This window comes from Rana temporaria, chromosome 4, assembly GCF_905171775.1.
Source record: "Rana temporaria chromosome 4, aRanTem1.1, whole genome shotgun sequence".
Classification (NCBI taxonomy): Eukaryota; Metazoa; Chordata; class Amphibia; order Anura; family Ranidae; genus Rana; species Rana temporaria.
In genome coordinates, this window is record NC_053492.1 from 144,214,158 (window position 1) to 144,230,147 (window position 15,990).

The window sequence follows — 15,990 nt, forward strand, 5'->3', positions numbered from 1 at the left end:
AACAAACCCCCGATGTCTCACGTTAGGGGCAGAGATTCCCCAACCCTTTTCTCTGCAGTATCAGCTTCACTGGACAGTGAATGATTGGGAAATGCTCTGTACTGTACTGTGTATTCACAAACTGAAGCCTAGTAAACACAGTTTACTAGGCTTCAGTTATGAATGAACACAGTGAGTAATCTGTACCAATCACTCACTGTGTTTATTCTGAAAGGTAAGCGGCCAGTAAATGACATGGGCAGGAGAAATCTATACCACACAGGTACAAATACCTCACCTTCAGAGCAGTAAAAGAGGTATGCACCATGAGAGGTATGCTTCTTTTCCTGATCTTATACATGGGAGGTATGCTTTTTTCCTGATCGTACACATAGGAGGTGTATTTTTCCCCTGATCTTACACATGGGAGGTGTGCTTTTTTCCTGATCTTACACATGGGAGGTGTGCTTTTTTCCTGATCTTACACATGGGAGATGTGCTTTTTTCCTGATCTTACACATGGGAGGTGTGCTTTTTTCCTGATCTTACACATGGGAGGTGTGCTTTTTTCCTGATCTTACACATGGGAGGTGTGCTTTTTTCCTGATCTTACACATGGGAGGTGTGCTTTTTTCCTGATCTTACACATGGGAGGTGTGCTTTTTTCCTGATCTTACACATGGGAGGTGTGCTTTTTTCCTGATCTTACACATGGGAGGTGTGCTTTTTTCCTGATCTTACACATGGGGGGTGTGCTTTTTTCCTGATCTTACACATGGGAGGTGTGCTTTTTTCCTGATCTTACACATGGGAGGTGTGCTTTTTTCCTGATCTTACACATGGGAGGTGTGCTTTTTTTCTGATCTTACACATGGGGGTGTGCTTTTTTCCTGATCTTACACATGGGAGGTGTGCTTTTTTCCTGATCTTACACATAGGAGGTGTGCTTTTTTCCTGATCTTACACATGGGAGGTGTGCGTTTTTCCTGATCTTACACATGGGAGGTGTGCTTTTTTCCTGATCTTACACATGGGAGGTGTGCTTTTTTCCTGATCTTACACATGGGAGATGTGCTTTTTTCCTGATCTTACACATAGGAGGTGTGCTTTTTTCCTGATCTTACACATGGGAGGTGTGCTTTTTTCCTGATCTTACACATGGGAGGTGTGCTTTTTTCCTGATCTTACACATGGGAGGTGTGCTTTTTTCCTGATCTTACACATGGGAGATGTGCTTTTTTCCTGATCTTACACATGGGAGGTGTGCTTTTTTCCTGATCTTACACATGGGAGGTGTGCTTTTTTCCTGATCTTACACATGGGGGGTGTGCTTTTTTCCTGATCTTACACATGGGAGGTGTGCTTTTTTCCTGATCTTACACATGGGAGGTGTGCTTTTTTCCTGATCTTACACATGGGAGGTGTGCTTTTTTTCTGATCTTACACATGGGGGTGTGCTTTTTTCCTGATCTTACACATGGGAGGTGTGCTTTTTTCCTGATCTTACACATAGGAGGTGTGCTTTTTTCCTGATCTTACACATGGGAGGTGTGCGTTTTTCCTGATCTTATACATGGGAGGTGTGCTTTTTTCCTGATCTTACACATGGGGGGTGTTCTTTTTTCCTGATCTTACACATGGGAGGTGTTCTTTTTTCCTGATCTTACACATAGGGGGTGTGCTTTTTTCCTGATCTTACACATAGGAGGTGTGCTTTTTCCTGATCTTATACAAGCACAGCTATTACAACCACGCTGAGCTGGAAAGGTCACATAGAGGAACCTGTATTATGGTGAATTCTGTAGATCTTTTACCTAAATGAATGCCAACATGCTATTGCTGCCTATGGAAGCTATTATGAAGACAGATTGCTCTAGCTGGCACATCAGTTATTTGTCCTGTGATGGCAATAGTTACTAAATTGAGTTCTATGCTAGAAAAATGATCAATTCTAATTAAACTTGCTAGTAGGAAATGTGAGACCAATAGAGTGTTAGTGGTCATAAGATGGGCTCAGTGGGTGACATCTATTGCCCTACAATTGGAAATGCTGAAGAGTCGCACATAACCTAAATGTGTCTCAGTCCCTCAATGTCATGCATGGTGTAGGGAATTGTTAGAAACAGCAGGAGCACGGATTATGTATTGTGTGTTTTTTTTCTTAGCACGTTGTATTCCATCTGATAACTAGTAATCACTTGGCATATCTATACAAGCCTGCACGGCTGTGTATCACAATTACTACTGCGCCTCGGCTCTCCTAGAAATAAATGATTATTAGTGCCTGTGTGATTACAATTGCCAGTGAAAGGAGACTGGGAGAATACATTATTATCCGTGTGTCAAAGCTCTCCAGCAGACTGTGACTTGCATAAATGCCTTGGAATTGAATGAGGAGCAGAACCCGTGAAGGGGATCAGGAGGTGTCTGCAGACACAACGACTCAGGATGGAATCAGCACCATGAGCCATGGACAGCAGCCCCGGCAATCAGGACAAGCATTGCCACCGACTCACTGCATTGCCTCCCAAGGATCCCCACCAATGCTAATCGCTTTAGAAGGTCGCACCAAATTCCATCTCTACCATTAGGAGACCCCCCAACTCTCTACAACCTAGTGGATCTCATTACCATATGACCTCTGGGATGTTACCTGATTGTGGAACTTTCATCTGAATTGCATTTGACAATACTCTTCATTTTGCTTCATATCAGAGGAAACCAAATCGTGCATGCTTGGCAGAACCCATTCTCACCCGGATTATGACAACAGCAGGCACCATCATCAGCCTTGCCAGTGTGTCGGAGTGTCTTCTGTATACTTTCAATGGAAATGGTATTCTGTGTATCTGATGAGAACTTTATGGCAAGAAGACTCCAAAGATTTGTTTAACTGGAGGGATCAGTCGTTTGGAATTTTCAGGATTAGCACTGGGCAATAGCAAAAGAAATAAGACCCCCAAAATGGTAAGTTAATAGCAATATACATGTCTTTTTGTTCAAAGGAATGTCTTTTCTTTATGATGTATCAACAGGAACAATGTACACAGTATTGGAACGTTGCTGTAGCAGAATTATTAGGGGAAGCATGGTGACATCTTTTATATTGTAGCTCTTTTAATGAATTAATATTAGGGTCAATTATATCTTAGTTTTGGATGGATGGTGATAAGTGGGTTCAGCTCCCTTTGACTCTGATGTTGACATCTTGGTATCAGCATTTCCATTCCATTTACTTGCCCAATCCTTTACTGAGGGAGCTAATTCTCCATAATAAAGCTACATTTTATTTTATAATAAGGAGACCTCAGGAATACAAGTTGATCCAGGGTAAATCCGATTGCCTCTCGGGGGATCAGGAAGGAATTTTTTCCCCTGCTGTAGCAAATTGGATCATGCTCTGCTGGGGTTTTTTGTCTTCCTCTGGATCAACTGTGGGTATGAAGTTGGGTGTATGAGATTGTACTGTGTTTTTTATTTTGTTTGTTTATTTTTGTGGTTGAACTGGATGGACTTGTGTCTTTTTTCAACCTGACTAACTATGTAACAAGGAGGATGGTATATCACATTCCTTTGGAGCTACTATGGCCAGATGTAGGTGCTAGAGCTGATACAGCCTACCATTGTTTATTCCTGACCACAAAAAAAGACAGTTTTGGTAATACTCAAGCTTAGATGTCAAGACCAAATTCAGCAGTATTGGAATGTGTCAGTCAACATGACAATAACCCTTTGACTAAATGATCCATATGACAGCAGCCAGACAGGTATGATTGTGCACAAGTGTACATTCTTACTGCTCTGCTACAGTGCTTATTTACTTTCTCACAACATGGGGAATGAGTAAGGACCTAAAAAGGTGTATTGTGGTCAGGAAGTCTTTAACCAAGCAGGATAATTATGCAGTGCAGGATATAATTTGCTATGTTCTTAGAAATCATATGTAGCATGATTCTTGTACTTGTAGGTCCATATGCAAATAAAATTCTAAGACATACCTGCTGAATCTGATAGGGGAAAAAAGTGCTAAAACGCTGTTTTACACGTTTTATCAATAAAGAAATATTTTTTTCTTGGATGTCATCCTGAGAGCCAACTATCCCTTTCCTTACTCTGATACCTGCTGATAAATTACGGTTGAATTAAAGTCAAATTGATAGTATCTTAAAGCACTTTTGAATGATACATCTGAACAAGTAAATGATGAAAACAGCTATGAGGTTTAGATTCTCAACACAAGATGTTTTCCTTGAAGGCTTTTACATCTAATGGGAACATTTTGTCAGATGCAGAAAAACATTAGCATTATTGTTAAGTGACCTCAAATCGTATAAATCTATGCAACATAGAGCAATATTCTTTTAGGATCATAAAATATATGACATTATACCTCTGTATAAGAATACACTGTTTGAAACTTTTATTCATGTCGCTGGAAGGTATTGTACTAGAGAAAACACACACAATGCATTCCCAACTTACAGTGTATGTGTCTTGCACCTCTGTGCATGTACAGGCTTGGGAAACATCAACTTTGTCAAATTTAAAAGTTGTACACATTCCCAGCTTTCGTGGCCTGAAACACTATTTTAAGATTTTCCGTTGGGAACAATGGTTACCCCAGGAATCAGTACAGACAACAAATAACAAATTATTCCCCATATGGTTTTAAGATGATTATATTTGGGTAAAAATACAAACAGAGGCATTAGATCTCCTATTATTGGTATCTGATGTTTTGAACGACTATTTTATTTTTCAAGATACCATTACCTTGCTTTGGTTAGGCTGTTTGCAAATACCAGACAAAAACCCCCAAAAGAGGGGGCTTCAAAACAATGTTTTATAAAATGATTAGTAGAAAACAACCAACATGCTTTGGGGACTTATGCCGCGTACACACGATCGGTCCATCCGATGAGAATGGTCTGATGGACCGTTTTCATCGGTTAACCGATGAAGCTGACTGATGGGCAGTCGTGCCTACACACCATCGGTTAAAAAAACGATCGTGTGAGAACGCGGTGACGTAAAACACAACGACATGCTGAAAAAAACGAAGTTCAATGCTTCCAAGCATGCGTCGACTTGATTCTGAGCATGCGTGGATTTTTAACCGATGGTTTGCCTACTAACGATCGTTTTTTTTTCTATCGGTTAGGTATCCATCGGTAAAATTTAAAACAAGATTGCTTTTTTTTAACCTATGGATAAATAACCGATGGGGCCCACACACGATCGGTTTGGTCCGATGAAAACGGTCCATCAGACCGTTCTCATCGGTTTGACCGATCGTGTGTACGCGGCATTAGACACTTCCCCTTCATCAGGCCTTGTGTTATGTTTAATATCCAAATGTGACTGGACTTGATTGAAAAGTAGCAATAGTTACTGAATATGGTATGGAACAGGCATGTAACAAATGTCTGCTACTGGTACCCTGTGCAGTGTAGGTCTGTGAAAACTAAAGAAGCACCATTATGTAATGAAAATAATGTACAAAACGTGTTGGCTTTTCACTGATCGATTAAGAAAACATAATTTTGGACTCTCAGACCCTTTGGTGTGGTAGTTCTTCTGTTTCCTGTATATATGGGTCACGAGAGTAAATGTAATCTGCGTGCAGTTTGAACAGTTATTGAGTGGGTTAGAATTTTCTATCTGATGTTCATTAACAGAGATGAACAGGCACAACCCTGAGCTCCACAATGCGTCATATTCCCCAACAGGTTTCATCCAAGTCTATGATTGTCTCTACATAACCAAATCCTTCTGTGAATGGCCATCTGAACTATATCAGACTTTACTAAAAAGCCATAGTATAATTTTAAGCTTATGCCTTGTGTGTGCACAGCTAAACACACCTAAACATGAGTACTTTAGGTGCGTATTTTATGCAGGATCTTCTGCTAGCTCTGGCAGCAAGAACTTGCCCTCCATGCAAAAATACACATATGCCTGTGTGAATGAGCTCCGGCGGGATGTACAGGAATCAGCAACAATTTGTGAAAAGAGATATCACATCCACAGACACTGAACTATTAGGTCATGGGCAAAGAGGCCTCTCAGTGACAGCCTGAAAGACAGAGTTGAAACATTTAAAGTGGTTTTAAACCCTTACAAACCACTTTTAACTACAGGTAAGCCTATAATAAGGCTTACCTGTAGCTACCCCAGATATCTCCTAAACATGCACGGTTTAGGAGATATCCCCTGTATCAGCATGTGCCAACGTCATCGGCACATGCACACTGAAGCAATGGCATGTTCGTGCCATTGATTCAGCTAGTGTGCCATTACCAGCATCATCGTGGCTCCGGCCATTCACAGCGTCGGAGCCTGCCATACCCGAAAGTAACTTCGGGAACAATGTTGCCCACCCGAGCTGTGTACTGGGAGTGCTGCGGGGGCTTTGATCTAACGTGAGTATTTCATAATGAGCTAGTATGCTATGCATACTAGCTCAATATGCCTTTGTCTTACAGTTTTTCTTTTCGTTGTTCTTTGTGGTTTTACAACCACTTTAAGAGCCGGTTCACACTGGGGCGACCTGGGATCCGACTTTAAGTCGCCCCAAGTTGCCCCAAGTCGCGCGGTTGAGAAAATTAATGGGAGCCGTCTAAATGTACACTACTGAAGTCGCTCCTACTTCAGAAAAGGTTCCTGTACTACTTCAATCAGACTTCTAGGTGACTTGTAGGCAACTTGTACCCATTGATTTCAATGGAAGTTGCCTCAGAATTCAGATCACTGTCTTAACTGAAGCAATACAGGAAGATAACATACATTTCTCAGGCAAACCCCTCCCTTCCCCCTCCCTCCCACAGAGCTGATTGTTGTTTGATTTGCCACTGGAAAGCCTCCTGTCCTGGAGGCGACTTGAAGTTGCCTTGTACTGTCCTGGATTCAACTTGAAGTTGCCTTGTAAGTTGCCTGATGATTCATACTCAAACCGTGTCCAGGTTGCCTCCCAAAGGGAAGTTGTGTTGCACCTGTGTGAATGGGCTCTAAGGAGCAAGCTCTGGTGTTCTGTTGTGAAGGCAGTATGTGAGTGCATGCACATGGGAAACTAAACCATCTTTAGGACCTTAGCTCTGGCATCTATGTCCTTCATTCAGTGTGCTCCACTAAAGGTGCAAGTCAGGCTAGGAGTCCTTGTGGAAATTAAGGGATCTCAATATACCAGATAACTGTGTTCGAGTGGGGGGTGGAGGTTGAGTCCGCAAAGTTCTACATGCCCAAGTTCCTGGTGGAGCTGTTAAAGATGGTCCTGAACAATAATTTCTTTATGTTTTAACAGCAAGTTTTACTGTCAAGTAAGGGGGGTAGCCATGGGAGCCGCATTTGCCCCTTCTTATGCATGTCTGCATTTAGGATGGTGGGAGAGGGAAGATGTATACACCCATCCTTCCTTTGACCAACATGTGATCCATTGGGTCCACTACATTGATGATGTGCTGTTGGTGTGGAGAGGCTCTTCAGAACAACTTAATCCTGGACCTTAATAAGAATAATAGAAATATCATTCTTACATTTAAGATAGATCCATATCAAATTGAATTTTTGGACGTTATGATTATTAAAGATTGTACAAGGATAAAAACAAAAACATTTAAAAAGCCACAATTCTATAGCTAAAGAAAAGAAGAAAGCATTGTATAAAAGTGGAGATTATAGTGTTGAGCGGAATACGCCATATTCGATTTCGCGATATATCACGAATATATAGCCGAATATTTGTGAAATATTCGCTAAAATCGAATATTCGTGATATTTTATCAAAAAAAATGTTTGCAAAATTTCGCTAATGCGAATGCGAAACTGATTGCGAAATTTCGCTAATGCGAATGCGAAATTGATTGCGAAATTTTGAAACATTCAATTTCACCTGCCCTTTGGAAAAAGTGTGGTTTTACGTAATGGACCCTGCAACTAACAAGGTATTAATAAAATAAATACATTATTATATAGATTTGAGGGTTTACTTTGACCAATTTGTATATTGATTAGTTTAATAAATATTGAATAACCATAGATTTGGAAAATACAAGTAAACCGTTTACGTTGACATCTCTTAAATGTCTTTATGTTAAACAGTTATTATTCTCATTAAAGAGGTGAAATGCAAATGATGATGACACGGGAAAAAAGATGGAAAATTCTTTGAAGATGTGATACACTGGAAAAAACGCACAGAAACACTCCACTCTCTCCTATGACAACTGTGGTAGGAGAACTCTGATTGGCTCTGATGCAAAAGAAGGGCGGAGAAAGTATTTGCGAATATTCGGAAATTGAATATTCGCGATTGCGAATATTCGGCAACATAAAAGGATCGCCTCAGCTTAGCTACTCGGCCCAGGGTCTCTAATCATACCAGCAATGCTTTTAGACGTCGATGGAGATCACTAGGGTGTGATCTTTTTTAAAAATAAAATTGAAAAAATACGAATATTCGGAATAGCGAATATTGGCCGCAAAATTCGAGTTATTCGCGAATATTCGAATATGCCATATTCGTAACGAATATTCGCAATGCGAATATTCGTGAGCAACACTAGTGGAGAACAGACACTTGGACTTGAACAAAACACCAAAGACACCATACCTGAATCAAAACGTGAAATAGTAGGAGTTGTAACTACATATGGGACACATTGGAATCATTTAAGAACAATCTTGAACAAACATTGGAAATTCTGGGTCCTGTACCCAATTTGATTGCAAAAAGAGCGCCAACTATAGGAGATGTCCTAGTTCAAATTGAATATAGGACTAAAAAACAGACTGATGATTCTATTTGGGGGACAGGCCCTCTAAATTACATTTATGTGGGCACAGTAGTATATGAAAGTTTCTAGACAAAAGGAAAGTCCTTCACTGACTCTGGAGGCAAAAGGACATATAGAATTAGGTTCTTCGCAAACTGCTCCTCCAGTTTTGTGGTATATCTTTTTTTTCCCTAAATAGCTTCCTTTACCTTAGTGCAGTCCTCCTTCACTTACCTCATCCTTCAATTTTGCTTTTAAATGTGCTTATTTCTTCTGAGAAATGCTCACTTCCTGTTCTGCCTGTAGCTACACACCATGGTGTGGAGAAAGCCTCTTGAGGGGGGGAGGGGGCGAGCAGGCAAGTCAGGACACTCTCTACTTTGCAGATAGAGAAAGGAGCTGTGTGTTAGTGGGCGTCCTGACCCTCCTGACCCTCCTGCTCGCCCACTCCCCCCTCAAGAGGCTTTCTCCACACCAGGAAGAAAGCCTTGCATTTCGGTGTGTAGTTACAGACAGAAGAACAGGAAGTGAGGATTTCTCAGATGAAATAAGGACATTTAAAAGCAAAATTGAAGGATGAGGTAACTGAAGGAGGAGTGCACTAAGGTAAAGGAAGCTATTTAGGGAAAAAATGTTTTCCTTTACAACCCCTTTAAATGTGCAGTAATATATAAACTTGTACTGTCCGATAGGAGGGGGAGATAAAGACAAAATAGTGCTGCAAAAGGAGGCCAAGATCAATTTTTATCCTGGACTTAATGTCGCCCAGGGGTCTTAACAACAATCTCTCATTGCATAGCTTTCTGTGAGAGATATGTCATTGCCGCTGCTATCATGGCTGGCTGACCCCATGCTTTTATCTTCAGTGGAAATAATTATGTTCTATGTGGTACCTGATAACATATAACTCATGCTAGATTCGCTTTTTAACTTCTCAGGTGATATAGGTATATTTTTATAGTAAGTATAGTAAGAGTATCTTTGACGTTATAAGCCATGGGTGTATAGAGTGTAATAAGGTGATGCCATTGGTACACATTGATGTTTTTTTAGGTGATATACAATTTATTTTGTTTAATGAATTATTTGTGTATTAAAAGAGTGGTAAAAATCCCCTAGTGACAGTATATAAGTTAAAACAGGGCCCACAAAGTTACTGTTTTAAGAAAGGTACCCAATAGGTGGAGCTTAGATGTTTAATATATCAGCAACAGGAAGAGGGCCCATATGTCCTGACGAAGTTACAGGGGCAGAACGAAACATGTAGATAGACCAGGCATAGGAACAGACCCCCCTCATCCCCCGTAGCACTGCATACCTTGGCTAATTACAGCCATTCACAGAGACTCTCAACCAATCGTCCTAATGGAACTTTCGAACGTGGGACTTTTTTTACATCAGTGGCGCACTGCTAGTCTGTAGCTCACACTTACTCTCCTGTTATGGCTGCATGGCTGGATGATTCCTCTCTTCAAATGGGAGTTTGATTCAACATTGGAACTTTGTGTATGTGGCACCTATAGAGGAATCAGCTGCCTGACACACAGCACCGTGGATTTTCCTACTTAGATCTTGGAACCAGAGGACTTCAATTTACATTGAGCCCACATTTGAGGATGCGGGACAGTGTATACTTTAAGTTTTTGCAGACCGATCTTATTGACAGTCACATCGGGGGACCTGGAGTGCTGGGACCTAGCTTTATACTAGCCGGATCGGATGTAATCCACTTTGTTTGCATTTACATGTGTACTGTCCGCTGTGTTAATAAGCCTCAACTCCCTATTGACTTTATGATCTGAAGTGCCACTGGTGTGGAATCATCAGCAGTTCAATGAGCCAACAGTGTGGGTCATTATACCCAAATCAGTAGTGTAATGGACATCTGAGCTATCATATGATGGCTTTTCATAGGGTATACAGGCATTTACATATACCCATACAGTTGGCACAAGGACTCATGTTTTCCATATGGGAAACGTATTAGTAGCATAATGTGCGTTGTAGGATAGATCCCAGGTATAGGCTGGAACGGAGGTGCTCAATACATTCTCCCATTGAGACTTTAAGGCGTAGAGCTCTCCGGGCAGGGTTCTAAGAGGTCATCCCATTTGTCCCACCTATTGACTGGTAGGTTGCAGGTGCACATTCAGGGGTACCTTGTGAGGAGATTGTCAATGTTAGTGGTCACAGCTGAGCTGTCCCAGCTTCCAAAAGAGGCTCTAGATAGCATACCATTAGGGTTCAGAGGATTAGTGGTTGTGGGTTGTCTAGGTTTTTTTTATAGGAGGGTTTAGTTATGGATTTTAGAGGGTGACATGTGATTTTCAGGAGGGTAGTGCACTCTAGAGCAGAGAAGGCAACTGTGTTCTCCCCATGTTTACCCTGTGATGCTGTTTCATACAATAAATAAAGATTTGGGAGGTAGCCTTTGGGTGTTCATGTTTCTTTTTGTTTATTTTGTAATGACAGGCTAGGAGTCTGTATTGACACCATGTAATCCACAGACAAGTAGAGAAAAATCTCAGCCACCATATACCGCACAAACCTAGCGTGTTATAGATGATAGCAGCCTCAGCTTAAATGCATCCAGGCCACGCCCTAACATGTTTCACCCTACCAATGGGGCTTACTCAAGGAGATTAGCCATACACACATGTTTATCTCTGTTTAGAGAAGTGAAGGCCTTTGGGTTCAGTACAATCAATTGAGTTGACAGTTGGCATGAAAGATCAGTGTGTAAACAGCTTTCACCCCAAATTTCATCTTACCTTTGGAATTTTTCAAGAAAAAGCAGCAGTTACCGTAATTTATGTGATTTATTATATAACAGATTTCATGATCCATGTCTATTTTTGCCAATCTAAAAGTTCTATGTATTTTCTTCCAGTATGGATTCATTAACACCTGCTTGAAGTCATTGGTGATTGAGAAATATGGTGAAGAAACATGGGACTTATTAAGGTGATTATGTGTGAACAATGTATTGTACACTGCACATTACATGACCATAACTGACTCATTGCAAAGCGTAACCCATAGCAAACATTTATTATCTCCTTTCCACTGATCAGACTTCAGGAAACTGAAATTTGATTGGTTGGTATATGACACTAACTAAATGCACAATCCCACAGTCATTGCTTATTGTATTGCCTTTTTAAATAAGCCTGTAATAACAAGCTTATAAATTAATCTTCAGGTTAAACTTTTTTTTATTTTTTATGGCGTGGGAAAGGTTCACACGTATGTCAGTTTTTTATTGCTGTCTGTTAGCTAGATTCAGAGAGATGGCCGCAACTTTGTGGCGGCGTAGCTTAGCGTGTTTAGGCTACGCCGCCGTAAGTTAGCGAGGCAAGTACTTGATTCTCAAAGTACTTGCCTGCTAAGTTACGGCGGCGTAGCCTAAAGTGGGCGGGCGTAAGGGCGCCTAATTCAAATTTGTCTGAGGGGGAGCGTGTTTTATGATAATGAGGCTTGACCCGACGTGATTGACGTTTTTCTTGAACTGCGCATGTGCCGGGCGCCTACATTTCCCAGTGTGCATTGCGGCTAAGTCCGCCGCACGGGCCTATTGATTTCGACGTGGACGTAAACGACGTAAATCCCTATTCACGGACGACTTACGCAAACGACGGAAAATTTTCGAATTTCGACGCAGGAACGGCGGCCATACTTAACATTACTATTCCATCTATTTGATGGAATAACTTTAGGCGGCCTATCTCTTACGGAAACTCTACTGATACGCCGACCTAACTCTTACTGAATCTAGCTATGTGTCTCTATTAGGCTGGATTCAAACTTATGCATTTTTAGTGCTTTTTGCATTTTGCAGATTTGCACTACAGAATGTGTTCCATAGGAAACCATGTTAAAGGAACTGTAGTGCAAATCTGTAAAATGCAAAAAGCACTAAAACTGCATGGGTGTAAATCCAGCCTAAGGGAGATTTCCTATCACTTCTGGTGACTGTCAGAGCATTGCAGTAACCCGAGCATCCTTTTTTCCCTCTGAAGTGCATTATCTATATATTTTTTATGGATGATCAACTACAGACCAAGCTAGTCTGTCACCTATTTCTCTGGATTCTTCAGAAGAACGTATGTAGAATATATACTCCAGAGACGTAATAGTGAGGTTCAGCTCATTGCTCTTCCAATGCAAGTCTTTAGGTTGAATCTGACCTAACTGACTGTCACAGTCTATATAAAGGAAAATAAAACTGCCTCTCCCCCTCCTAACACTTTGCTTACTAACCTGAGAAAGAAAGATGCATATCCTTACCTATTTTCGGGTCACTTGGGTCTGGTCATGTGATCCAGCTCCCCTGTGTCAACCAGCACTGAAATGGATGGGCAATTGAGGCCTTTTAGTGACATTGCACTTGTAGGGATTTGCCAGTTGTTGTCAGAGTGCTCTCTCTCTCCCCTGCAGTCGGAGCTAGCTGACACAGGGGAGATCTTTCTTAAGCCTCATACACATGGTCTGATTGTTGGACGACTGAGCGTCTGATTTTTGTAAAAAGGGCCAGGATCTTGTCTTGCATACTAACCCCTACACAAATTGTCGTGCCACAAACACGAACGTAGTGACATACTACAAGGAATTTCAGCTCTTGAGCGCCACCCTTTGGGCCCCTTCTGCTAATTTCATTTTTGGTGGCCTGTCATCCAACATTTGTTTTCGGAAAATTGGAAAACAATTGTCAAAAGAAGCATACTAACGGTAAGAATTTCGGACAACAGTCTATCAACAGACAATTCCCTTTCAAAATCGAACCTTGTGTACAAGGCTTAACACGGGTTAGTAAGCATAGGTTTTGGATGGGGGAGGGGACCGTTTTAGAAGAGGTTAGGGTTATGCTGGAATATCGCTTTAACTAAACAGTCCCTGGACTGGACTGTTACTTCTACATAACACTACAATTGTAATTATATCTAACTATTAGATTTAATGGTACTGTTTACACTTTAACGTTAGCATTGCAGTACAGAAAAGCTATAGCCAACAGAGTAGTATGTAAAAACTACTTGAAGGTGACCTTGCAAGAATGCATTCCACCCTGATGACCACACAACGAACGCCACGCATGCCTTCACACCTTTGTACTCTCATGTGGTTTAGAGTATTTGCAAAGCACATATACTGTACATTAAAGTGTAACTTTAGTCAGAAAATTAAGTCCTGCTAGATCACTTCAGGAAACCGGAGCAATCCTGGAGGCAATTTACAGAGCACACTCATTTTGGTAACATAATTATTAGGTGGAATGTATGTTCCTAACATTTATTTTTATCAAGTAATCATTAGTAAAGTTCCACTTTAAACCCTGTGACAAAGGTCTTGGCCCTTCTGGTACCAGTCCTTGCATTAGTGTGAATAGGGCCCAAACCAATGTTTGGGCAAAATGTTCAAGTTTTCATCATGTCAATTATATCAAAAGCATACAAACTGTGTATTCTGGAAACCATATCTAAGAACAATCTATGAAGTTTCACATAAGCCCCTATATGTGTCAGCATATAAATCTAGTGCAGTGCTATCAGCTAGAGCAGTGGTCCCCAACCTTTTTGGCACCGGGGACCGGCATTGTGGATGAAAATTGTGCCAAGACCCAAGAGGGGGGGTCTGGGTGACAATGCGGTTTTTCCCGGCCAGTTTGTCAGGAAATGGTTGGCGTTAGCACTTCAATCATCACAACACCATGGTTAATATGGTGTCAGGATGATTGAAGTGCATTATTTTTATTATTATATTGTAATATAAAATTAAATAGTTAACCTCACCATAATGCAGAATCTGCCACCAGATGCAGCTGATTGCCACAGTCACATGCCACCATATGCAGATTGCCACATGCCACCAGATGCAGATTGCCACATGCCACCAGATGCAGATTGCCACATGCCACCAGATGCAGATTGCCACCACATGCAGATTGCCACAGTCACTTTCCACATGCCACCAGATGCTGATTGTCACATGCCACCAGATGCAGATTGCCACCAGATGCAGATTGCCACAGTCACTTTCCACATGCCACCAGATGCAGATTTCCACAATCACTTGCCACATGCCACCAGATGTAGATTGCCACAGTCACTTGCCACATGCCACCAGATGTAGATTGCCACATGCCACCAGATGCAGATTGCCACATGCCACTGTCTCCTGCCTCCTAGATGCAAATTGTCACTAAGCACAGTGAGTTCCACATGAGAGAGAACAGTGGTGATGTGGGGCAGGCAGTGGGAGATGATGTCATCTCTCTGCTCGCCTGCTTCACCCCTAGCAGTGTAGCGGCGGGCTGTGTAAGCAGAAGTGCGGCGGGCCTGTGTGGGCGGAAGTGTGGTGATGGAGGCGATCTCTCTGCTCGCCCGCTGCACCTCAGATAGCACAGACTTCGCGGCCCGCTGGTAAACAGTTCACGGCCCAGGGGGGTTGGAGACCCCTGAGCTAGAGGACAAAACTCTAACGAATAACTTGCACACAAAAAATACCTACTCAGCTAGAGATATCTTATAATGCTATTCACAGACAAAAAGGTAAAAAAAAAATGAATTATTATGATTACAAAATGCTAACAAGAAAATTCTTTCCTCTTTTATGAAAAAAAGGTCTCATAAATTATCCAAAAAATGTGCATTCACCGCAGCTCAACTTTACATTATCCAGATAGAACACTTCCTCCTACTATCTTTGTTTATTATATATGAGATATGCTTCCTCCACACATGGGTGAATAAGGTATACAATGCTGCAGATGTTTTAATACAGTTGATCACAAAGGTCGTTGGAAAATTGTACATTGCTATATTGTACCATACAGTAAACTTTGGACCAGATCAGTTTTGAAATTGTACCATAAATATACCAATGCTGTATATTTGGCACATTGTGGACATCTAGTGACTTGTAGGTCATTACGAGGAGTGACTTGTCAAAATGGGGTTGATTTACTCAAACTGGACAGTGCAAAATCTGGTGCAAATGTGCATGGTAGCCAATCATCTTCTAAAAATTACTGTATTTATTGGCGTATAACACTCACTTTTTTACCATGAAAGTAAAGGGTAAACTGTGCCTGCGTGTTATACGCAGGGGGCTGTGGAACGTTTTTTTTCCTGAAACTTTCCTCTTAAAATTAGGGTGCGTGTTATACGCCTGTGCGTGTTATACGCCGATAAATACGGTAGCTTGTTCAAGTAAGCTTTGACGATTAACCTAGAAGCTGATT

The 15,990-nt window shown here is 41.3% G+C and overlaps 1 protein-coding gene across 1 annotated transcript in view; it reads left to right on the top strand.

Annotated features, from left to right (window-relative positions):
* The first annotated feature begins 371 nt into the window (after positions 1 to 371).
* Positions 372 to 15,990, top strand: part of LOC120936634 (guanylate cyclase soluble subunit beta-2-like) — a 92,345-nt gene continuing 76,726 nt past the window's right edge. Inside the window, exons 1-2 of the mRNA XM_040349122.1 lie at positions 372 to 2,946; positions 11,641 to 11,714. Of these exons, the coding sequence (XP_040205056.1) occupies positions 2,944 to 2,946; positions 11,641 to 11,714 (77 nt within the window). The 5' untranslated portion in view covers positions 372 to 2,943. The remainder of the gene's footprint in view (positions 2,947 to 11,640; positions 11,715 to 15,990) is intronic.